Here is a 26,587-nt window from a genome sequence, read left to right as displayed (position 1 = left end):
AGTGACACGAGTTGGGAGTTTCCATTTCTTGTCAACTTGTCTGTTCCTTCCTAGTCGGTGTCCTTCTGGTCATCGTTAGCGTGCGGTGAACATTAATAGCGTAAGAACAATGGCAACTACGTTCGAACGAACGCCTGTAGTGTCTTGTTCCAGGGGCAGCATGATGACGTCACATATTCATCGCGCTATGTCAATGGTATATGAAGGAAGGAATTACGGGTCACAGGAAAACCCGCCGTCTGCACGCGTGTGCTGGACTAGGCAACGGAGACAATGATGCGTGGTCGGAAACCATAGTGCGCGAAGGATTTTTTTGTCGATTTTATTCTTGTAGTTTTGAGAAGTTATAGCTCTGTTTTGCAACCCTCAGGTGCCACTGAATTTTTGGAGAAAATGTGATCGAAAAAGCCCTGCGTGCCGCATGTAATAATAATAATAATAATAATAATAATAATAATGATTATCATTATACTTGCATCATGGTGTTTCCGGCGTGCTTCATAAAGCGAGGAGCAGCAGTATTCGAATGCCAATTCCGCACAATCGTCGGCGAACTGGACGAGTGTTCTTACGCGAGGAACAACGTTTGCCTCCTCGCAACATTCTTTCAAACCATTTTATTTGTCTGCACCTCCATTATTCCTCAATGTTTGTAAGTGTTGTGATCTAGTTAAAACGTTTCTGATCTTGTTAGAACACTTCTTGGACGCTCTCTTCTCGGCGCTAGGCAGACTTCGTTCGCGGTACATGCGCTGTGAGTCCAACATACCACGTGTCACGCAAAGCCAAGGTGCACGTACAACTTACCGTCAAACTCGTGCGACTCGAGCACTGAGTTGGGGACACATACGCCGTCCAGGTGGTGCACGATGTCCCTCGAGGTGTCCTCCTCAAGCACGTGCCTGGCAAGCACGCTCACGTGAGTCGCATCTGGAGCGCAGACCGACGAGTGCGCCTCGTCTCCCTGCTGCCCGCAGCGGTGGAGGATTGCGTAGCTCCCATAGTCCGTCGCAACCACGGCCAGCGTCTCTGCGTCGACACGCAAAAAACATTTGAAGCGGCGGCACCAGTGCCTTAATGCTTAAAATATACTCAATGGCAAACTCAACAAAGCGTAGATGAAGCTTCGCTAGTAAAGCCACGAGAGACTGTAAGAATGGAGGAATAAACAAATTAATTAAAGCTGGTAGTCCTGATGCCTACCTTATACACGGTGTTTATATTTATACAGATTTTATACAGATTTTTATAAAAAAGGCTATAACCGCAGCGAACATGAACATGGCAGACGAGTTCTTAGACGAGGCGGACATACTTTGCTGAAAATAACGTAAGTTTCAGAACACTAATTAACATAAATTTATAATAAACTTTTGTTATTAATGCCTTGGGGGAAGTTCATTAAATTGCGAAATTGAAGGCAGTCACATTTTAATGCACCTTCATTTTATACAAATCTTGAAAGTCGCACCAGATTTGCGAATAATCATCGAATTTCAATGGTAAATCCAGGCAATGGAACGACCACAATTAATCAAGAACCAGCGCACATACATGCTGGGCCAAGCAGGTAGACAACTTGGTCCACTGGGTTGGCGTAAGAAGATAGGTAGATAGATAGATAGATAGATAGATCCTCGTCATCCTCGTCACGCTATATTTATCTCCACTGCAGAACGAAGGCCTCTCCCTGCGATCTCCAATTACCCCTGTGTAGCGCCAGCTGATTCCAACTTGCGCCTGCAAATGTCGTAACTTCATCACCTCACCTAGTTTTCTGCTGTCCTCGACTACACTTCCCTTCTCTTGGTGTCCGTTCTTAAACTCTAATGGTCCACCGGTTATCAATTCTACGCATTGCATGGCCTACCCAGCTCCATTTTTTCTCTTAATGTCAACTATAGAAGACTAATGCAACTCTAGCTACACTGTACACTCGAAATCATCCAGCGTCATCGAGACTGGTTAGTGCAATAGGTGGTGACGGAGCGTAATTTTCGGATAGTATGAAAGCCTGCTAGAAGTTTACTAAAATGTACTGGACAGATTTTGAAGTTTTCTTCAGCGCATAAACGTTAGAATTGAAAAATCATCGAATTGAAAAAGATGCAATGCTGGAAAAGATTGAAAAAGGCACCATTACCATATACATTTGAAGTATGATAGTGATAGACAAACGTTGCAGTTTTTAAGCGTTAAAATAAACGAAAAGTGGATCCTCAGTCTGCACCCTAATACTGATGTGAATTTGAATCGCAATATGTCGATGAATCAGCCTGCCAAACCTATATAACTTTATTTCTAGCTTCCTAAAATGTGTGTCGATGTGGAGCAGCGCATTATTTGTATCGGCCTAGTAGAAGATCGTCAATAACGTCATTGGTGCTACAGTTACCACACCCCAAAAAACCTTGACCGACGCTTACTCGATGCGCCCTGAGTGGGCGAATGTTAGTCACGGTTTAAATGTAGGGCGAGCACACCAAACAAAACATATTTGCCAAGCTCTACCGTTCAGAATTATTCAGTCGAAGCATATTCGGAAAGCGCATGCTCGACTTAAGTATGGACGCTACGCCAGTAATGCGGTCTTGGCTTCGGTAACTTGACGAATACGTTCGGTGGTCATGTGCACTTCTTATCTGATCTCATAAGATCCTATATTCCCACACATACTGTCTTTTGTACCTGACGCCACCAATTGCTCATTTCCTCTATTACCTTTGGGGACAAAGTTGTCGTTTTTCTTATCATATGGTTGTTCTATGGTTACAGCATGAACACACCAACGAAATCTGAACTCGGCCGCGAGCACCTAATGATCTCTTCGCGGACCGTATGTTGTGCAGCCCTTCTCTGTACATTTAAATTTTCGGCGTGGTTTAAGCCTTGCAGCTTCGTGCAGTGTCCATGAACATGGTAATTTCAGTTTTTTTTGTATTTGAAGTCTTAAACCCTTGTCAGAGAGGCAAAGTTAGTGTCACTTTTTGCGAGTTAACTTCGCCGTTAAGTGTCCTTCGCAGGCTGCCACTCGAAAAGGTTTAGTAACGCTCGCTTTAGAGCGCACTCGCCAACGAGGCCATTCGTGGGCATAGAAGTGTGCAGCCTGGATAAAATGAATTCCAGAATTTGAAGTGCCAAAAGCACGATCTGATTATGAGACACTCCGAGTAAATTTTAACCACTTAGATTTCTTTTAACGCGCACCCAATGCGCGACCGATGAGTGTTTTTGCATTCCGCTCTCATTGGAATGCGGGGGATCGAACCCACGACCTTGAGCTCAGCCACGCAATGCCATAGCCACTTGGCTACCGCAGCGGTAGCCTGAATAGCAGTGCTTATAGAATAAATAAAAGGATTACTAAACGCAGCGTCGGCCATAATTAGGAAAACAATTTTCTTGCGATTTCAATTGTCCATGCCCCCAGCCATTTTCAATGGAAACCGCCGTTCATCCTCTGCTGCCAACGAAGACAGTCTCATTTATTAGGTGCAGAAGCTTCAACTCTCAGCTCTTCACTTCCAAAATCAGAGCGCTTCGCTCGGGGGTTGCGTGCACTGCCGTTTTCCGACTTTCTCGCGAAGATTGATATGTTGTTTTTCTGCTAATAATTCCTAAAACATCAATAATATTGTTACGGGCCGCCTCCTTGCATTAAGGATGAAGACGACGATCGCCGAAAAACGCTGCGCGTGTTCAGCCATCTTGGCCATCTCTGCCAACAGTCCATGTACATAAATACTGTCCCTCTTTTATCTATTTGACGCCCCGTCACACATTGGTGGGAGGTGCTGGGTATTCTCGCCAGACGACGGAGCTCCGAAGCGGTCGGCGCTGCGGTGCGACCACCATGGCACAACAACCGGAATCTGCTTCGGCGCCGCGGACACCGATTGTAGTAGTTCAACCCCGAGACCCTGGAATGTTCAACGGCACCGATGGTATCGACGTTGAGGAATGGCTCACGCTATACGAACGGGTGAGCGATTCCAACCACTGGGACCTGACAGTCATGCTGGTCAATGTGGTGTTTTATCTTAGTGGAACGGTGAAGTTGTGGTATGAAAATCACGAGGCCGACTTTGGGAGCTGGGGTACATTCAAACAAAAGCTCCGTGATCTGTTCGGTCAGGCCTCCAGTCGGAAAATCTCTGCGTAGCAAAGCTGTCAACTCGCACCCAGACGTCCACGGAATCATATTTGTCTTAAATACAGGAGGTGCTGGCGCTGTGCCGTAAAGCTGACCGTAACATGCCACAGTCTGACAAGGTTGGCCACGTCCTGAAAGGGATAGCGGACGACGCATTCAATCTGCTCATGTGCAGAAATTGTGATACCGTTGATGCCATGATCGAGGAGTGTCAGCGCTTCGAGCAGGCTAAGAGCCGCCGTATTGAACGACCGTTCGCCCGGCTTCCCAACTCCGCTGCAACGTCTTCGTGTGAAGAGCGGCCGCAATCTAACCTTTCGCCGCCGTTGGCCGATTTGACGAGGATTGTCCACCGTGAAATCGAGGCAATGGCTCCCGCTAGCCTCTTTACCAGCTCTAACGCCAGCGACTCGAACACACCAGCGGTTTCACTAGTCCAAGCCATCGTGCGAAACGAACTCGCGAATCTCGGGGTTCACGCTGCTTGCGCCGTTGTCAGCCCTACATCCGCTTCCGGGGCCCCGACATCGTTCCCTCGGTATCCACGGTTCGCTCCACGATCGCGAAACCCTGCGGATTGGCGAACTGAAGACGATCGGCCTATCTGCTTTAACTGCCACCGTGTCGGGCACGTTGCTCTGTCACAACCGCTGGTCGTTCCCGCCACGTACTCCATCCTTTGGCCATACTCGTCGCCTTGATCGCAGCCCTTTTGAGCCACTATCTGCGGCACACCCCTACAATCCTGACGCTGCCACGACATGGTCCAGCCGCTGGCCGTCACCTAGAGGTCACCAGTCGCGTTCGCAACCGTACCGCTGTCCGTCCTCCCGCTCCCGGCCACCTCGCCGCGCCCCGTCGCCGAGCAACCGTGGCTCCTTCACTCCGGAAAACTAAGCGATGCAGCGCCTGGAGGTAACGCTGCATCTACGACTCGGCCCCAAAATCCTCTAGTTACTCTGCCGACTCGACGCTCTGTGTTGGACGTTGACGTTGATGGCGTGACGATTTCTGCACTTGTCGACACCGGGGCTTATATTTCTGTCATGAGCTCTCGTCTTCGCCGTCGCCTAAAGAAGGTGGTCACACCTGCTGTTTCCCACGTTGTAAGAGTGGCCGATGGGGGAACTCCCGCTATCCTTGGCATGTGCACCGCCCGCCTCACAATCGCCAGTCACCCAACTACTGTTTTATTTGCCGTTCTTGAACAATGTACGTACGACGTTATTCTTGGTCTGGACTTTCTCGCAACTCATTCAGCCCTAATTGACTGTGCAACGGGCCTCCTGCAGCTTCAACTACCTCACCTAGCCGATGCCCCAACCACGCCTTCTGCCTGTCTCTGCTCTCTCGACTATGTGCGCATGCCCCCACAAGCCGCCATGTATATCGCAATGGTCTCGAGCCCTCCTGTCGCTGATGGCAATTACGTGATATCTCCGGTAACAGACGTTCTGCTCGCCAAGAACGTCGCCGTGCCTAACACCCTCGTGACTGTCACCGGCAACCGCATCGCCATTCCCATTTTAAACTTCAGCGCCTCTCCTCAACTGATTCCTGCAGGCATGTCACTCGCCGCCACCACTGCTGCCGAAGAATGCGAAATTTGCGCATTGGATCCCCGCAGTCCCTCCAGTTCGTCCTTCCTTTGCACCACAAGCAGTTCGCCGCGCGATGTCTTTGCCGGATTGATCCCTGATGACCTTCCTGCTGATCAAGCTACTGACCTTCGCCGCCTCGTGGAGTCTTACCACGACATTTTAGACTTCGACGATCGTTCTCTGAGCGAAACGTCTGTTGTCCAACATAGCTTCGACACGCGGAACGCGAGCGCTACCCATCGCCGTCCCTATTGTGTCTCCCTCGCCGAACGTCGTGTAATCCAAGGCGAAGTTGACAAAATGCTCACAAAAGGCGTTATCGAACCTTCTTCCAGTCCGTGGCCGTCCCCTGTGGTGCTAGTAAAAAAGAAAGACGGCAGCTGGCGCTTTTGTATTGACTACCGACACTTGAACAACATCACACGCAAGGACGTCTACCCCCTGCCCCGAATCGATGACGCCTTGGACTGCCTCCACGGCGCCACGGCGCCACGTACTTTTCCTCCATCGACCTACGCTCCGGATACCGGCTGATTACCGTTGATGCAATGGACCGTGAAAAGACTGCGTTGGTCACACCAGATGGACTTTACCAATTCAAGGTTATGCCTTTTGAATTGTGTAATGCCCCCGCGAACTTCGAGCAAATGATGGATTCTCTCCTTCGGGGCTATAAGTGGTCTTACGTGTTTCTGCTATCTAGGTGACGTGATTGCCTTTTCGCCTACTTTTGAGGTCAACCTAGCCCGCCTGTCGGCCATTCTTGATGTGTTTCGCCGCGCTGGCCTACAGCTTAACTCCTCCAGGTGTCGTTTCGCTCGGCGTCACATCACCGTTCTCGGTCACCTTGTTAGTGCCAGCGGTGTCCAACCTGACCCCGACAAGGTGCGTGCCGTCCCAGACTTTCCTGTTCCTCGCTCAGTTAGCGATGTACGGAGCTTTGTCGGCTTGTGTTCCTACTTCCGCCGCTTTGCCAGGAATTTTGCCGACATTGGCCGGCCGCTTACTGACCTACACAAGAAGGACATCTCTTTTTCCAGGGGTCGTGCACAAGCTGCCGCATTCACCACCCTTGTCAGTTTACTGACGTCACCGCCCATTTTGGCGCATTATGACCCGTCGGCCCCTACAGAAGTTTGCACCGACCCTAGTGGCCACGGCATAGGTGCAGTACTCGCCCAACGCCAGAACGACCAGGACCGTGTCATTGCCTACGCCAGCCGCCTTCTCTCGTCGTCGGAGCGAAATTATTCGATTACTGAGCCCGAATGCCTGGCTTTGGTCTGGGCTGTGGCAAAATTCCGCCCTTATTTGTACGGCCGAACGTTTTCCATTGTCACGGACCACCATGCCCTTTGCTGGCTCTCGTCGCTGAAGGATCTTACAGGAAGGATTGGCCGCTGGGCGTTACGACTACAGGAGTACACCTTTGACGTGCTCTACAAATCTGGCCGGATGCACCAAGATGCTGACTGTTTATCCCGCTACCCTGTTGACCCTCCCGACACCGCCGAACGTGATACCGGTGACTTTGTCATCGCTATTGCAGATCTGGCCAACATAGGCGCTGAACAGCAACGTGACGACACGTTACGATCTATAATTGACCACCTCCATTCTCGTCAGCCCAGCCATCGCTTCGTCTGTTTGAGCTCACGATGATATTCTTTATCGTCGTGTACGACTCCCGACGGCCCAGGGCTTCTGCTTGTTCTCCCCAAGCATCTTCGTGCTACTGTTCTCCAAGAACTCCGCACATACGATCGCGTGTGGCGCCGGTTTCTCTGCCCTGGTCTGTACCGATCTGTTCGACGCTACGTTGCTGCGTGTGACCTTTGTCAGCGACGTAAACGACCCTCAGGCCCTCAGGGTTGCCTGCCGGTCTTCTGGATCCTATTCACATACCCCAGGAGCCATTCTACCGCGTCGGTCTCGACCTCCTCGGTCCATTTCCTTCGTCTACTTTAGAGAACAAGTGGATCGCAGTTGCGACCGACTACGCCACGCGTTTTGCCATCACGCGAGCTTTGCCGACTAGTTGCGCCACTGACGTAGCCGATTTCCTCCTTCATGTCGTCCTCCTTCGTCGTGGTGCTCCTCGGCAACTGCTCACAGAACGAGGCCGCTACTTCTTGTCGAAAGTTGTCGATGACCTCCTTCGTTCCTGTTCTGTGGAGCACAAGCTCACTACTGCGTACTACCCGCAGACCAACGGGCTCACCGAAAGGCTGAACCGCACCTTAACTGATACGCTGTCGATGTACGTGTCTGACGATCATCGGGACTGGGACAGCGGTTTGCCATACGTCACGTTCGCGTACAACTCCTCCCGTTACGACATCGCCGGTTTTTCACTGTTTTACCTCCTGTATGACCACCAACCTGCATTGCCTTTTGACACGCCCCTACCTGTTGTTCTACAACATACCATGGAGTATGCCCGCGATGCTGCCGCACGAGCCCATCTGGCACGTCAGACAGCTCATGAGCGACTATCCGACTCACAATTATGCCAAAAGGATCGTTACGACCGCAGCTTCGCGTTTTGTCGCGTTACACCGGACCTTACAAGGTTTTAAGGCAACTTAGTGACGTGAACTATGAAATAACCCCACTGAACAGTTCTTCACCATCTACCCTGCCATCACGTGACGTCGTGCACGTATCCCGACTGAAGCCGTACTTTTCCGTCGCCTCCTCGTGTAATTAGTCTGCGCCGAGACGGCGCTCAGCCCGTCCGGCCGGTTAGATATTAGGGGCCGCCTCCTTGCATTAAGGAAGAAGATGACGATTGCCGAAAAATGCTGCGCATGTTCAGCCATCTTGGTCATCTCTGCCAACAGTCCCTGTAGATAAATACTGTCCCTATTTATCTATTTGACGCCCCGTCACAATATAATGTGCTGGCTGAAATACTTATCGACGCGGGTATCAATTTCAATTTACACTTTCCCTTGCCGCGTAGCAATGCGCCGCAGAGGTGACACCCGCTGCAGCGAAGTGCGCTTCCTCAAAGTGGCACTAAATTTGCCCGTAAGATTGCGGTTTTAGTGATGCTTATGGTGAAGATAACCTATTAATAAAGTTCGGACGGCACCACGCACGTGACAACCACGGAGGCGAAGCAAATTCTGATCAAGAGTGCATACAATGTAGGTGCAACATTGGAAGCTCAGAAATGCTCCTTGAGATACATTGGCATACATTTCGCAAACACCGGTCTCGCTAATGAATGCACTGTCATCGCAGGCACCCCCCCCCCCCCCCCCGATTTCAGAAGAGTAAGAGCATTGTCGCATCTCTCATCTTCTACATCTTGAAGTTATGTTCAGCAGAGGACACATTATGACAGGTCGTAGAAACAACAAAGGTGAAGCAACGGCATTGTTCTTCAATAGTTGTTCACCGCTCCTAAAGGCTCTGTCACTATAGAATCACCAGGGCGCCGGAACTGACGTCGGTCGAGCCTTCAAGTTGCAAAAGAATACAAGCTGGCGTCGCATAAATTTTGCCACTTTTTTTTTTCACTGGTAGGCTTGCGCAAACAACACCTGGACAGACACACGGTGCCAGTCAGAGCCTGTGACGGTGTATGCGAGTTCATATGTTCTTCTCGGACCCTAGTATAGTTCGCGCTACGCTAGTATTCTGACATGGTGTTTTAACAATTCTGCATCGCGGCATTGTTTAACCACTTAAATGAACTGAGACATACTCTACCTCGAACAGGCTGTCCGAAAAAGTCATACTCGAGCTGAAATTTTCCCACTGGCAGAACTTTGTGGACTTTTCCAACTATGGCCGGAATGCAAGTTTCATTCCTGCAAGAAACAGACAAAAAGAAAATTACACAATGATAACTCTGCGTAGTAATGTCTGGGTAAATTACTGTCTCTTTTGCACTGTATTCGTGCAATGTTCCTTTTTTAAATCCAGAGTCTCGCAGATAGCCTCGGGAGAGAGGCGGCCTTGATAAGAAAAACCACAAGAACAAAAAAAGAAAAGCTTTCAATGAGTTCTATTTGTCACGAGCCCATCCCGTCGTATGTGTTCCTTTCGTCTTCGTTTTTAGCGTAATTTTATGAAAACTGTTAAGATGAACCAAATCACCCAAACCAAGGTATTGTTGCAACCGAGTTCTATTTTTGGTGCTTTTTCGAATCATTTGACTGATGAAGAGTTTATTGCGTGCAAACATATTTCTACGGATCAAGAACATGAAAGGAAATATGCTGTGTGACAGGAGCATCCAACGGGACCTAGAGATAGGTACCCCAATACATTGCGTATACCCGAAAGAGCGTCCGGTTACTGTACTCATGTCCCTTAGCTCGCATCCCAGTGTAAATGGAGCACAAGTTTTGTGATTGGAACTGAGCCCGATCCCACATCTGTGTGATAATAGGTCTCTAGGTGATTCGTAACAGCTCGGCCGTGAGTGCCCAGGGAATACGGGGCAATAGACGAAGGCGGCAGTTGGAAATGCTTTGCAGTAGAGCTCGCTTTGAGCTTCTGACTCCAAGCAGGTCACGATTAGAAAATGAACCAGGGAAGCCCATATTGCACTAAGTAACGTTGGAGTGCAATGTTGCATAATTTTTTGCCCTTCCAAAAATATGAAACTCAATTTCATAGGCATCGGCATTAACAGAAATAGCCCAGCAAATATACATGTAATACAATTAGCAACAACCGAAACGCATTATATTAAACATAAAGGTGCGATATATCTAACGGGTTTTTTCTCATGCCATTTTACTTTGAGTAAGCAATTTGGTACTTCAAAACTTTTAGACTGGTTATTAAGGATGTTCGAATAGTGGAACTTCAGAAGCAAACCAAGTCGAATATCAAACATTTTCTATTTATTAGGGCGACACGAAAGATGAAGCCTGCGCGGAGTCTTTATGATAAAAGAAGAAACTCAGACTTATCTAAATTGACACATCCTTGTAATAACGGTCATAATTGCACGTCCATAGAACTGAGGAGCTTGTAATTGATCGACAGCTACTTTCAATTATCTGGGACACCATGGCAATGACAGCAATGAAAAGAAAGTAAGACCCATGTTGTACACTGCCGTGTCTGGGGAAAGAGAGCAGTGAGATACTACCGCACCGCACATTGTTTTCAAGGGATGCAAACTTAGTGAGACTGGTCAAATATTAAATCAGAAAAAATCGGTATACAGGCTGCCTAAATAATGACTTGAAATTATTGAACCCAAGAGTAACGCCGCGTACAGTCACATAGAAACTGCTGTCCTTGCGCAAGAACCACAGCTATCCTGCAGCAGCATCATTCAGAACAGTCCTCACGTCCATCATTCTGTCTCCACTAAGACTACAAGTCTTTTATCGTTTACATATTAAAAAAGCGAACATTCGACAACATCGCATAGCGAATTTTCGAATCGAATTCGAACAGCAGAGACTCTCCGAGTCGTATTGCAAATGTCCAATATGCGCGCACCCACCTTTGCTAATTCTACAACTGAATTGGGGGTGCTTCTTAGTGTATAAGCGGTCAGAAGAAACGTTATCCGATGACACCAGGGAAAGGTATAGTAGTACCATTTCAGATATGAACAAGGCGCCACTGGCGTCAGCATCCCCAATATGGGCAACATTGTTACTACTACACGAAGTGCACAGTGACCACGTGCACGCGTATACTTATAAATCGGTCACGTTCTCTAATTTAGCAGCTGCAGTGTTCATCCCTGCTAAAACACTGAGATCGATTTCAAAACATCACATTTCACATCGACAATTGCCACCGAGTTTTCAGCCGTGAGTGCAACACTTGAATTCATCAATCAGCAAACGCTTCAGAAATGATCTGTCTTTCGCGATTGCAAGGCAGCCCTCCACAGCTTACTGCCTGCATCACGGCGAGAATCCCATAAAGAAGTTCGTCATGGACATCAGATAAAAACTCCATCGAGTAGTTAAGGAAGGACACGACATTGTATATAATTGGCTGCCAAGTCACCGCGGTATCGTAGAAAATGAGGAATCGCTCCATCTGCTCATGGCATTGTCCATCGACTGCGTCGCTATTCAGATGTTAAGCACAAGTGCAACGGCAAAGTTCCGCGCTCTTTCCCGCGAGCTTACATTGAACAAAAATAATGCAGCTGACTTTACAAATCAGCGCCTTCGTTTATTATAATTGTTTTGTATGAACACATATCCACATAAGAACACGAAGGAAATAGGGAGGGAGCAAGCTGACAACTGCCACCGAGAGGGGCAAACGCCTGCCTACTCTTTCAGGGGGAAGGAATAGAGGAAATGAAAACAGGAGGAAAGAAAAGAGGAAATAAAGAAATGACGGAGACAGACAGAACAAAACAAAACACAAATAATGTCTATAAACGGGAGGCCAAGTCAGTATCCTTCAGAAATGTTAGCAGAGCTCGATGGGCCTGGTCACGTCGAGCAGCGCACTCCCTTGGAAACAGGCAATCATGAAGGGTCGCACATTGCAGTCCAATAAGTCTATATTCCTTAACTAGCAATGCGCGCTGCGCAACGAATGCGGGATACTCTAAAACAAGATGTTGAAGTGTCTCACAGGAGCCACTAAACTACACGACGGGCAGTCCACACGTTCTTGTCGGTATGGGTGTTCGTGCGCCAACACAGATATAACCCTTAACTTATCAGTGCTCCAGCACGACGGGGCAAGCCTCGACCACGAACATGCGGAGGGAACGATTCGTTTGCAACACGCTGGTCTGGGTGCTGCTTTAGGAGGTGTCGGCGTATCAGAAGACGAGCGTTTTCAAACATAGAGGAAATGTCAGGGCAGTCACATTCGTGGTGGGCACAACTTGAAGCAAGGCGATCAGCCTCTTCATTTGCAGCGATACCCACGTGCGAGGGTATCCACTGGGCAACGAGGGACACTCCACGCGAAGTAATAGTGCCGGCAGATTCTAGGATGCTGCATAAAATTGGGCTATCGGCATCTCGTCTCAGTCTGCTGAGGTACGTAGCACGGGAGTCTGTGAGAATGACGACCTTCAATGCGTTTAATTCTTCGTGTACGTACTTCAGAGCAACATAAATCGCTGCCAGTTCTGCAGTTGTTGATGAGGCTGGATGAAGTATTATAAACACCCGTCTGAGGCCAGTCGAAGGGCAGAAGAAAGCTGCAGAAGCGCCTTGGCCATCGCTGCGTACAGATGCTTCCGTGAATACTTTATTATAATCTCCAAATTTTTCATATAGGTGGGACTGGGTTAATTGGAATAGTGCAGAAACAGGCTGGCTAGACGTTTTGTGTATTTCGGGAATTGACAGATAAATGTGGATGGAAAATTTGTTGCGCTTTTTCGTAGTTGTGAATGGAGTAGTGTCTTCTGAACTGCGAGTAATGTCCACAAACAATGCGCCATTTGCCCCATGCGGGAGAACGGGCGCTGAATCAGCCGATTAATGAGTGCTTGGCCGTCTGATGCTCGGTGAAAACGCTCGATATGCTGTAGTGCTCTCTGATCAGCTTGCAAGCTCAGGGGCAACTTGTGCGCTTCTGTGAGTAGTGAAACAGATTTCGCCTCACGAGGTAAGTCAAGCATAACGCGGAGTGCAACACGATGGTCTCGTTCCAATTGATACATCACATTTGGCGGCACGTTCAAGACTGGCAAGGCATACATCACGCCGGAGAGGACAGATGATTGATTTACCTGAAGTGCTGTCGCCTGAACAGTGACCGGGATTGGCACCGCACAAAGGTAATGGCAGGGCGTCAAGACAGGTGATCATCGATAATTACGCCCAAGTAGTGGTGGTGGTGTACCCATTGTATTGGTGTCTCTCCGAGGTACAGCCGGCTCATGCTTCGACGAGCGCGTTGCCTTGGATGATACGCGATTCCGGCTGATTTAGCTGGTGAAATCTGCAAACCAACTTCCTCCAAGTGCCCTGAAGCCGCATTCGGAGCTCTCTGCAAGATTCCACGAAGACATGCACCGTGATCCGAAGGACCGCTGATCCACAGTGCAATGTCATCAGCATAGATTGCTATGCATATTGGAAAGTCATGGTCTTGAGGCAACCGGCTTGGAACTCCAGCAAATACGCTGTTGAAGAGAAGCGGCGACAAGACACTGTCTTGCGGTACACCGCACTTAACAGGGCGAGATTCACTTTTTGCTCCTCCAACATGCACTTTCATGTTGCGCTCCGATAGAAATTCATGCACGAAATGAAGCAGTCGGCCCAAAATTTCCGCATTCATAAGGGCGAAAATAATCGCCTTATGAGGAACCGAATCAAAAGATTGCTGTATGTCCAGGAAGAGCATATATGCAGAGTGCTCGTTTTCTCGAGCCGACTCTAGAGATGATACGAGGTCTGCTATGCTATCAAGGTCTGAACGGTGACGACGAAAGGCGCTCATGACACCAGGAAAGAAATTCAGCTCTTTTAGCCTGCCATCTAGACGAAACAGCACCATTCGTTCCATCAGCTTTATAACATTAGAAGTTAGCGATATTGGCCGGTACGACTTTAGGTGTTTTGCAGGGCGACCGAGCTTTAAAACTGGTATCACCGAAGATGATTTCCTATCATCGGCGATCAGCGACCCTCGCCACACTTCACTTCGTTACATACGAAGTGAAGTGTGGCGAAGTGAAGTCAACTATGGATGGACCATAGCAGAAAGTTATGGTGTTCTGAATTGTCAGAGGATAAAAGTAATTGTTTACATTGTCGCTTGACATCGGAGGTACGAATAGGTCCGCAAATGCTTCCGCAAGAATTTCCGAAGTCCGGCCAGTCGTTATGCTCAAAGCAACAGTTGGATTATTGCAGATCTAAGGAGTACGGAGAGCCTTCCGTATGCGTCAAAGGCTTCCTAAACCATTTGTCGTATGCAGCGAACTACAGAGTGCTGCCCAGCTCTTTCGACGAAGTTGTTTTGTGTGCCGCCGTATGGCTGCATCTAGGCGGTTATACACCATGCAATCGGAGCTTCTTTTAGAGCGCTGCATTCTGCTGTAAGCGCGCCGTCCACAGGCGCGTAGCCTCAAGAGCTCAAAATGAGGGTTCGGTTTATCTATTCCCCGCCGTCTTCTTACGGTAGCTTGTTGAAGACACTCGCTCACCAGTTTGAACAAACTGTCGTTTGATGGGGCCTCTGAAATCAGGGGTGCTATAACGTAAAATGATACCAAACTGTTTTGATTCCAAACTTCTGACGTCAAATTTACGTGAGCTCCGACGCAAGCATGGGGCGGTGACCCGCAGCGTTGTCCGAACAACCCAAACACTCTCCTCGTCTAGAGGAGGCCACCTTTGTTCGCTGTCAAAACCAGTAACATTGTCTAAATTCAGCGGTTTTTCTTATCTAATTGGCTGACAAGAGCCGAGGACCAAGCTCTAGTGGAAAGGGTTTCGATGGGGCCGAGCCAGCTCAGTGAAAATCGATAACCGCATGAAGAGGGTGGTGCCGGCTTCTCCAATAGGTCCGCTTCGCCTTACTTAGCGTGCGGTGGATGGTCGAAAATTGCGGCGGCGTGCAACGGAAGGATAAGAATGCCGCTAAAACGGATCCTCAGCAAAGAAGAGTTGACAGTGCGATTTCGTATGCATGCCAAAAGTGCTCGATAACGTTTTACTGCGAAGCAAAAAGGTTTATCATGCGCAAATAAATACATGCTCACCGGCAGGTGCGAGTAGCGAGGGCCTGAGCAATCGGCGGGTAGCCATCTTCTATTCCTTTCGGAACGGGGCAGTCTGTGGCTGTTCAGAAAAATTTTCAGTTTTGTTCGGCATATTAATGCATTTTTTTCGCGTATACGTCACTAAGACGTGGTGAGTTTTCGCGGTTTTGTGAGGTCACGTGACAGACAGGCGAAGTGACCGTAGCCAGAAAAGATTGAGCCATTAGCAGAGGGCTAATGCTGAAAAGGCGTCAAATCAGGAATGATTATTTTTCTTTTGTGCGGCTTAATAATGCAAAATCATTGTGTACTCGTGATATCAGATGGGGGCTATCGCGGTTTTCGTGACGTCGCGTGACAGACAGGCGAAGTTGGGAGTGGCCCGAAAATGTTTTGACCAATCGTGGAGGCTGATTGCAAAAAGTGGAATCAAAACAGTTTGGAATCATTTTACGTTATAGCGCCCCAGCTGACGGAACTTGTTCCAGTTTGTCACTGTATCGGCGGCAGTCTGGCTGCTAGCAGTATGTTCTGGAATCAACCAAATTGGTAGGTGATCTGAGCCCCATGGGTCAGATTCACATGACCAGGCCAGACACACATCTCTTGTTCATATCGCAAAGTCGATGGTGGATTGTTCCTTCCATCTGCCGACAAATGTGGGTGAGCCGTCATTGCGTGTTTGTAGATCATGTTTAACAATAAGCTCGTTGATCTCCACGCCAAACTGGTCTTGTGGACGAGAACACCAGCGAGGATGGCGAGAATTAAACTCTCCGCATAGCACAAATGATGGGCCACACCAAAATACTAAGCACTGCAATAAGGGGGTGTCTGAAGACCGTGTCGGTTGATAATATATGCTTGCCACAGTCGTCGTCGTATCTTTGAGACTCATAGTAATGGCTGTACATTGAAAATCGGCATCGCAGATATTGCTTGTGTAAATAACTGCGAAATGTAGGTCAGCTCGAACGTATAGCGATGCTTTTAAAGTATTTCGCGGATGCAAGGCGTCCGTGCACTGGAAGGAACCGCATTCCCGCGCTGTGCATCGAGCGTTACTGTGGATGCCTACGAAACTTGGAAGTCTGAATTCTTCTTTTCTTACATTGTTTTTTTGAAGAGCTATAACATCTGGGTGGGGTGTTCATTGCGAGGAGGCGAAGGACTAAATCGGCATGCTGCGGTCGTAAGGACCTGACATTCTATTGCAGCACAAAGGGACGGGGATTTCCACGAGCGTTCAGGTTGTTTCTAGTGAAGGCCGTTGAGAACTGGAACATGAGCCTCCAGAAGTTGCTCTGCGGCTAATTCTGCTGGTGTCTGACGACCGGCAACCAGAGACTTAATGACGTTGACAAGCATCTTAAGCAGGTTGATAAGGTTTTCGTCATAGTTCACCGAGACCGCTGTTGGCACACTATTTACAGAATTTTCTACTGTAGACGACGCCTTGAATGGAGCTGGTTCCCACGCTTTCGAAGACGTTATCTAGGCTGATACTGGTTCGGACGCTTTCGATGGAAGCCCCGGCCACGATGTCGCAGAGAGACCGAAATTCCTCCTCCATCCTTCCTGCCGATGCGCAGTATCGTTGCTATTTTTCGAACGTGCGGGTGCATCTTCAGTTTTGCCATTTGCAGCCGCTGAACGGGCACTGTGGCTACGCGGCTTCTCTCCTGATGCTTTCTTAGCTTTCGCTTTCGGAACCTTTAGTTTTTTCTGCAGTGTGGGACATTCTTTTTCTGTTGCAAAGTGTTCACTGTTACAGTTGGGGCACTAAGATGTCGGACTGTCCCAAGAATTTAAGTCGTGATTTTGACCACATCTGGCACAGACCACAGCACTTGTGCAGAAACTCTGCACAAGACCAAGCTTTAAACAATTGCGGCACTTGGTACGAAAGGCCGAACTGAGTATCGCACTAGTCCAGCCTTTATATGACTAGGCAGCTTTGCACAGTCGAAAAGAATCTTCACACACTTTGACGAGCTGAGCCTCCGAGCGCTGATGATTTTGCATGGTGGCGTGCAAACGATCATACTTTTCAAGACGTCGTCATGAAGTTCTTGATCAACATAAGATATGACGCCAGCTGTTACATCCGCGCCCTGTGGTATGTAAGTCCACGTGTTGACACCACAAAGTTGCGACAGATCAAGTAGAGTTCGCACAGTCGTCTCATCTGTTGGGTCCACGGCAATGGTACTTTTCCTTGGGTTCTTTCTAACTCTTGAATAAGAGCCGGGGCCAGTTTGAAAAAAAATTCATGCAGTTTCTGTTTGGAGATGGCATTCAGGCTTACCATCAAGTCGACCGGTATGAAGGCTACTGTCGTAGTGACAATGTTGCTGTATATGATAGTTGCTTCGCTTGAAGACAATATCGAAAAATTACGTCTTGAACGCCAATGCTTAGCAGGTAAAACGGCATCCGAGTCGTCCGACCTAGCGTAAGACTTGGAATCGGCAGCTTCTGATGCCACTGAGGAGCTGAGGCACTTCCTTGCAATGAGAGGTCTGGCTCTACCGCTAGACGGGTACACCACCATCTCCTCCACAGCAGGCTTCGCAGGGAGGGCCTCCCAGTAAAGCAGCAGTCTAGAGGGCCTGTACAAACAGCGCTGGGTGTTTCTGATGCACAATTAAACACAAAAAACAGAAAAACTTCAGCATCAAACAGAACCACCAGCCGAACGCACGATCTTCGTCGTCGTTGTTCGCTGTTTCACCTCATAATGCACCGCCTTACACGCGCGTGGCTTACGATAGCACGACAAGACTCCTACTTGTCGTCTATGACATGAAGTAGCATATAAATTGCTTACACACTCTTCACTCAAGTATCCAGAACTCAAAGAAAAAAACGATTGCGCACCTTTGTCAATGTTTTCGTTTTCTGGCGACAGCTCTCTGGGCGGCGCTTCACAACGGGGACAACCTTATGTAAAGGGAAATCCTTGCACAATGGTACCAGCTGATATCAGCTCCTGTTGCTTTAAAACAACTATTGTGCTTTTTTTAAATGCATCTGCACTGTACTCATCTGCATTCCCATGCATCTGCATTGTACTTCAAGTGCATTTTAAATGCGTCTGCATGTTGTGAAGTGCCTTCTTCATGTTTGTGCAGACATATTATTTTCACATCTTCTCCTGCCTGCTTATGTTTTGCACTCTTTGCCTTTCCTTCGCAGTAAAGAGAGCAGGTGCCCTATAACGTATATTCCAATGTGCTTTATTCCAATCTGCTGATGTCAAATTTACTTAACCGGCAAAGTAAGGATCGGGCGGTCACTCGCTGTGTTGTTTGAGCAAGTTAGTGAAACGCTCTCCGCGTTTAGAGGAGGTCACTTTTGTTTCGTTTCAAAGCGAATATCATTGCCTTACTTGACAGATTTATTTAAATGGCTGACCAGAGGCGAGGAGCGCGAAGAAGTGGAGAGGGTTTCAGTGGCACCCGGCTAGAGGAGTGAGAGTAGATAACCGGATGAGGAGGGTGGTGCCGGCGTCAACGATTGACCCATTTATTCTTGCTTAGCTTCCAGTGTGCGGTAAAAAATCGCGGCTCCGTGCAACCGAAGGGTAAAAATGCAGCTAAAACGGATCCTCACCGAAGAAAATTCGGCAGAGCGATGTCGTGTACGTGCCGAAATGGCTCGACAACATTATACTGCCATGCAAAAATGTTTATTATATGCAACCAAAACGACCCTCCCCGGCAGCTCCGAGTAGCCAGTGCCAAAGTGATCGGCAGGCAGTATTCTTCTATTCATTTGGAACGGGGCCGTCCCGGGCTATTACGCGGCATATTAATTCGTCTTCAATGCACAAACATCACTTTGGCGCGGTGAGATTTCGCGGTTTTGTGACATTGCGTGACGGACAGGCGAAGTGGGCGCAGCGCGAAAATTTCTTACGAAATGCGGAGCGCTGATGGCGAAAATAGCGTAGAATGGGAAATAATTATGTTATTTTCTTCAGTCTAATTATGCATAATCAGAGTGTAGACGTCATATCACAAGAGTAGCTTTCGCGGTTTTACTGACATCGCATGACGGTCAAGCGAAGTGGAGGGGGCCCGAAAAAATTTTTAGGAATCGTGGAAACCTCATTGCAGAAATAGAATAGGAAAGTTTGCAATAGCTTTACGCTTTAGCGCCCCAGATAACGGGACAGTTATTCTCGTTGACCCCTGTGCCTTTTACCCCTTCATTTTTCTTTTTGCTTTTTATGGGCTATTCAAGTGACCGTTTCAAGGCACTCCGGAAGGATTACAGGGGATGCCCAAGGCGGAAGTCAAATTTTACAAAAGTAAATCTTTTCATGTGTATAATGAAGACTCATTATCATTGTTACAGTTCGTTAATCCTCAAAATACAATTTTATTACTGTCTTCCAACAAATTCGTTGCACTGCCGCAGCGCTACAAAATGAACAACCGGAAATTTCATTAGTGATATTCTAGAGCACAAGGAAAATGGCTTGTGCATGGCATTCACACACAAAAAAAATGCAAGTGCAAGTTGGTCTGGCTTTTAACTTTTATGCGAAAGGCGCGCACGTACACTCTTTGTTTCATACTTCAGCTCTTCACTCTTCAGCCACCTTTGCCGAGAAAATTTCACTCCACTCGAATCTTCTATCCATGAAGGGTTGGGCTGGAGGAAACGTTCTTTTTGTAGAGAACATTTGCAGGATCAGTGATGTTTAACGCCCGAAAACAACGCCTAAGTTATGAGATACTCCTTAATGAAGAGTTCCTCAATAATTTTAACCATCTCTAGGCGTTTTCACGCACTTAAAGTGCAGTACGAGAGCGTTTTCAGGCTCAGAACTCATCTAAATGCAGCGAGAGCAGCCGCGATCCGATCTGAGACAGTGTAGAGTGAGTGAGTGTACACACAGCAGCCAGTTTCTCGCGCGAGAAATCCAAGATATCTTTTTAGGATATATCGTTTCACGTGTTCTCAAATAGAAGTATGGGATGCAAATCTCCGTAAAAGTACGCAAAGGTACATGTCTCGGAATACACTAGTGTGGGTGGGGCCAAAGAGTTCATTACTTCATCTTTGAATTGGACTTTCCAACGCAAGAAACAACGCGGACGACAGAGAAGCACACACAGACAGCACCGACTTTCGCCTAAAAATTTATTCAGGACGACATAAACGCGAACGTGAATATGCGTGCGCAACAGAAACCGAAATAACAAAAAAAGAAAGAAAACACGAGAGGCAACGCAATATGTTTACCGCTCGTGCGTGTTTTTGAAGAATTTGATCTCCTTGTCGTTTAAGGAGATCGACGGCTGGCTGATGCACTTCGTACCGTTTTTAGGATAGGTCTCTAGGATTATTCTTTTGTTCATGTTGCTGTATCTGTGTAAGATCGATGTGTTATCAAAGAGTGGCTCGCACTGATGCTTCGTGCAGTGTGCTACTAGATTTGAAAATCAGTCTTTAGTTTCGAATTTCCTATGGTGCTCTCGTAATCTGACATTGGCACAACTTCCTGTCGGTCCAATATAGGTATTGCCGCCGAGCAGAGGGATCTGGTAGATTACATTTGTCGCACATGGAATGAACGAGCTTCTATGTTTGACGGCACACTTATCTTTCTTTTCAGATTCGCCTTCTACCCGGTGCTTCACTCGTGCGCATATGCTTCCCAGCTTTTTGGGAGCTGTGAAAATGACTTGCACACAATATCGGGATGCGACATTCTTAAAGCTGTGTGCAAGCTTGCAAGCTATGGGAGTGGGGGAGGTGATTTTGCCTATCTTTTGCTTGGTTTTCTTGCCTGCCACATGCCTTGATCCATCATGCTACCTTCTCACAGGACCTAGTTACAATGTAGTATGCACAGCCGGCTTTTGGTAATCTCACCCAAAATTGAAGTCCACCCACCCCCAAATTTAACTAGGTCCAACCCCACAGTTGTGCCAACCCAAAATTTCATGTTGGCCCACTCCGAACTGAAAGTAGCCCACCCCAAAACCTAAGTTTATATTTTTTCAAATACTGCGGCCCCATGCAGGGCTATTGCAGTAGGGGAGTACATAGAATGCAAAAATGAAAGAAGTAGAACAGTAATATCACACCAATGCTTCTACAAAATCAGATATCGCCATTTCACGAACACATCCGGGTAAATCATTCCAGCAATCAATAACTCTCGGAAAAAAACTGTACCTGAATATGTTAGTGCGCACAAAAAAGGGACTTTAGGTTAAGGTTGTGGCCACGTCTAGTCGGAAGAGCACTAGTATACACGATGTAGTTATAAGATTGTCGGCAAGACGAGTGAACAAATAAATGTAAAAGTTTCAAAGAATCGATATCAGTCTGGTACATAAGTGAGGTAACTTCAAAGAGCTCATGGCCGATGAGGTTGAAAAATAACGGTCATTGCGATCGTGAATGAAACGACCAGCCTTTATTTGGACAGATTCAATTTTATTCATGTGGTACACTTTATATGGATGCCATACGCATGAAGCGTATTCTAATATAGGGCGAATGAGTGTTTTGTACATTAGTAATTTAGTGCATTTTGGAGATTTAGCTGACGTTCGTCTTAAATAACCTAATTTTTAGTGCTTTAGAGGCAACGTTATCTATACGATGTAACGACTGTAAACTGCCGAGCAGCAGGAAACGAAGGAGCCCTTTATCTCGAGGAGCAGGTGTATTTATACACAGGCAGACCAGGCTTGCGCATCGACAATATTCTTGATGACGTCGCCACTGGTCACATGTTCCTTCCTTTGAGGAAAAAACAACACATGAGATTGTACGAAAGATTGTACAACCAACTAATAAGTCAATTTGCACAGCTTCCACTGAACTGTATATGTGCGGCGTTCTGTGAGAGGATACCGTTGCGGCTCTCTACGCCGTCGTGTGCTTCTACGGAGTGCTTCTTGAGGTGCTTGTTGCTCGGTGGTGCACGGTTGAGAGGAGGACTGAGGGGTCGCTATCGTACTCTCGGTCTGCTGGGAGGAAGGTTGTCCTTCTGTTGATCTCATGTGCTCCCGCGTGCGTCATAGATGATGCCCATTCTCTGTCTCAACGACATAAGAGAGCGGTGTACTTGCCGGGCCTATAACAACTGCTGGTGCCCATGTCCTGTGTGTCGTATCATAAACAGTCACCGTGGAACCCCTGTGAATATCCGGTAGACTTCGCGTTGTTCTGTTGTAGAAAACGCGTTGTTTGCGCCGTATTTCGTCAAGTCGCTTTCGGACAATTTCGGTTGGCACGGTTTGTGGTTCTAGGTGGCACTCAAGTACTGGCGGTTTAGTCCTCGTCTGACGGCCCATGAGGCGTTATGCGGGCGACTTTAGGCGGTCGTCACTTGGCATGTTCCTCCATTCTACCAGGGCACTGTAGAACTCCAGCGTTCCATACCGGCACTTCTTGAGCAGTTTCTTTGCTTCTTGGACGGCCCTTTTAGCCATGCCGTTACCGCGAGGATAGAGCGGACTGAAAGTCTCGTGGACGATGCGCAACTGTGTGGAAAAAAAGCGGAAGCACGCACTATTGAACGGGGGGTCATTATCGCTGCATATCTTTGCTGGGATGCCGTGAGTGGCAAAGATCTGCATGCACACGTTTGTCACTGCTTAGGCTGTTGCTCGACACATCTGCTTGATCTCGAAAAAAAAAATGAATAGAAATCTACCATAACAAGGTACTCCTCGCCTTCGTGGTAGAAAAGGTGGACTCCGATTACCTGCCACGGCAAAGTAGGTATATCGTGACTGAGCATGGGTAACCTGGCGTCCCTGCTCTTGTACCTTTGACAAAGTAGGCACGTCTTCGCGACAGATGCAATATCCGTCGACATGCCAGACCAGTACATTACTTCTTTGGCTCTTGCCTTCATTTTTTCTTTACCCCCGTGTGCCGCGTGGAGTAGACTAAGTACCTCTTGTCGTTTTGTTGGAGGAATGACGAGTTTCTTGCTTCTCAGGAGGAGACCGTCTTCGACATGGAGTTCGTCGCGGTAATTCCAGTACGCGCATACGGCCTCGGATACCTGTTGCTTGCTCTCTGGCCATTCGTTGCTTGAGGAGCTGCGCAATTCAGTCATTGTAGCATCTTTCAGTAGAGCTTCACGGATTCCTTGCAGTTGCCGATCAGAGACGGGAAGCGAAAAAAGAGCATGTACTTGAAAATCTAGCGATTCTTCTTTCAGCTCAGTCATTTTCGGAAAGCGTGACAGCGCATCCGCTAGGAACAGTACTTTCCCTGGCTTGTAAGTCACTCTTATAGGGAACCTGTGAAGAGCGAGTCTCATACGCTGCAAGCGTAACGGGCACTCACACAGCTGTTTCTTAAATATTGACTGTAGGGGCGATGATCAGATTCGATGATGACCTCTGGCTGCCCTAGCACGTAGTCTTCAAATCTTGCGCATCCGTGAACAATGGCTAGCATTTCTTTCTCGATTTGCGCATAATTCTTTTGCGCTTCGGTAAGCGACCGCGATGAGTAGGCGATTGGGTGTCCGTTTTGCAAAAGAACTGCCCCCACCCCTTTCTGGCTTGCATCTACTGACAACGTCAGCGGTATTCCTTTCTCAAAATAGGCAAGAACAGGTGCCTTTGTTAGACAGGCGCGAAGACCTTGGAAGCTTTCTTCAGTCTCTTCTGTCCAAAGCCATGCCGTGTTCTTTTTGAATAGTTCCGGAGGGGCGCGGACAGTGAAGACATGTTGGGGATGAAACGCGCCACGAAGTTAATCATCCCCCCAAAAAACTTGCAGTTCCTTACAATCCTTCGGTGGCGGCACTTGCAAAATGTCTTCCACTCTCCCGGCATCCAGGCAAAGTTCTTGTGTGAGGATATGTCTCATGTAGCGAACTTGGGGCTGCAAAATGGCACTTTTTTTTATTGAGATTTAGATTGTTGTCGCTGCAGGGTGCAAGTAAAGCTGCTAGATTATTGTCATGCTCTTCTCTAGACTTTCCCCAGACTAAAATGTCATCCATTACAACGGCGACGCCATTCAAGCCTTCTACTACTTGGTGCATTGCCCGTTGAAAAACTTCCGGGGCAGATGCAATCCCAAAGGGCATGCGCAGAAATTTGTAGCGGCCGTAGGGAGTGCTCATAGTGCATATTAATGAACTTTCTTCGTCTAGCCTAATTTACCAAAACCCTGACGATGCATCTAAGGTTGAAAAGTACTTTGCCCCATGCAGGCGCGGAACAACGTCTTCTAATGTTGGCATATGATAGTGCTATCTCAATAAGGCCTTCTTCAAATCCGAGGGATCTAAACAAATGCGTACTTTGTCGTTTCTAACCACTACGACCATGTGGCTTGACCAGGCAGTAGGTTCAGTTACCTTTACAATGACGCGGTCGTGCTCCATTTTATCAAGTTCCTGTTTTACGCGTTCTTGAAGAGCAACCGCCACCCTTCGGGCTGGCTTGGCGCTGCCTCGTGCTCCTGGCTGGAGCTCATGTGGTACGCAACACCCTTGAGTTCTCCGAGGCCTTGGAATACACCACCAAAACCGGCGGTTGGGTCCTGGCTTGGCAGCGCGTCGACTGAGCTTACGCGGGATATCAGTCCCAAGTGTTTTGCAATATTGCCACTGATTGTTACTGGCACGGTCTGGGGTACGATAAAAAATTCCACTAGACAAATCTGAGCTTTGCAAGATGTAGGCAGGTAATTTTCTGCAAAGCTGCTTGCTTGTGGCCGAAGAAGGCACGCAAAGTGGTCGAGCATGGCTGTGCCGACTGTGTAGTTAGTTTTCGGAGCATCGTCTCAGACATGATGCAGCAGTTGGCTCCCGTGTCGATTTTGCAATAAACCGCTGCTCCTGCGATAATAATTTCCGCCGACCAATGGTCCTCACTGGCGATAGCATAAGCTTCTAGCGTGTGAAGGAAGTATACTTCAGTTCCTAGGACAACCTGTTTGACTTCGCGCGCCGTTGACCTTGATCTTTGTTGTGCCTGACGGCACATTCGAGCGAAATGATTGCTTCTACCGCAGTTGTTGCAGCGTTTGCCCTCAGCCGCACATTTCCCATTTGTGTGCATTTGAAGACCACACTTGGAGCAAGGCGTTACACTCGCTTTGATTGCGGCGACTGTCGCGTCGGCCGTTCTGGCTCTGATTTCTTGAAGTTGTACTTGTGCTTGTTCTCGTGCGCGACACATTTCTACTGCTTTTGAAAATGAGGGGTTTTCCGAGAGAAGCTTCTGCTGGAAGTCTTTATCAGCCGTTCCTCGAGTTCACTGCATTTGCATCTGCTCGCGAGAATTCGCAGCTCCGTGAGCCAGTCATTAAAGGACTCTCCCTCTTGTTGGTCCCTGGAGCCAAATCGGAATTCGTTAAAGGTTAGGTTCTCAGATGGCTTGTAATGGGCCTCGAACTTTGCTAAAAGGCTTTTCAGGTCTTTCTTCTCGTCTTCGCTGTCGAACTTAAAAGTATAGTACGTTCGTCTCGCGTCTTCGCCTATCGTTATCAGAAAAGTTGCGCCTTGAACTTCCTTAGGCTGCTGGGTCAGTCCCGTCGCCGTAGCAAAAAGGTCAAACTCACTTTTCCATACGGTCCAGTTATGAAACGTGTCTCCAGTCGTGTCGAGTGGCCTTGGTGGCTGTAGCAGAGTCGACGCCATTCTTGTAATGGGCGTTTGCGGTCAATCCGTAGATTAATTCATTGTCAACTGGCGGCGGTAGCAAAACGAACCGCCGCCCCCACTTCTGACACCATGTAAACTGCCGAGCGGCAGGCAACGAAAGAGCCCTTTATTGCGAGAAGCAGGTGTATTTATACACAGGCAGACCAGGCTTGCGCATGCGTATCAACAATATTCTTGATGACGTTGCCACTGGTCACAACCACTGCATGCATGTTGTGTGTACATAACGCCAAGGTATTTATACGTCTGCGCCCGGGGAACTGTTATGTTGTTGAAAGCGTACGCATGCTGCGATGGAGAATGGCGCTTTGTAAATGACAATACTACTGTTTTTTGAACGTTTATGCGCATTCGCCAATCCCAGCACCATGAGCATCATTAGGAGAAGTGATTAGCTGGTAAAGCACGCAGTCGTCGGCGTAGAGACGGACTTTAGACCTAATATTGCTGGGAAGGTCAATTATAAAAATAAAAAAAATAGC

The 26,587-nt window shown here is 48.0% G+C and overlaps 1 protein-coding gene across 4 annotated transcripts in view; it reads right to left on the bottom strand.

The window, feature by feature from the left end:
* Positions 1-26,587, bottom strand: part of LOC119437682 (papilin-like) — a 464,139-nt gene that overhangs the window by 135,039 nt on the left and 302,513 nt on the right. For all 4 annotated transcript variants that reach the window (XM_037704674.2, XM_037704670.2, XM_037704673.2 and 1 more), the window contains exons 4-5: positions 9,475-9,575; positions 808-1,029 (exon numbers count right to left, since the gene is read on the bottom strand). In XM_037704674.2, coding sequence (XP_037560602.1) covers positions 808-1,029; positions 9,475-9,575 — 323 coding nt within the window. The remainder of the gene's footprint in view (positions 1-807; positions 1,030-9,474; positions 9,576-26,587) is intronic.

The sequence above is a fragment of the Dermacentor silvarum genome, chromosome 1 (assembly GCF_013339745.2).
Source record: "Dermacentor silvarum isolate Dsil-2018 chromosome 1, BIME_Dsil_1.4, whole genome shotgun sequence".
NCBI lineage: Eukaryota > Metazoa > Arthropoda > Arachnida > Ixodida > Ixodidae > Dermacentor > Dermacentor silvarum.
Note: the sequence above shows the minus strand (reverse complement) of the source record. Positions and strands in the feature narration are given on the sequence as shown.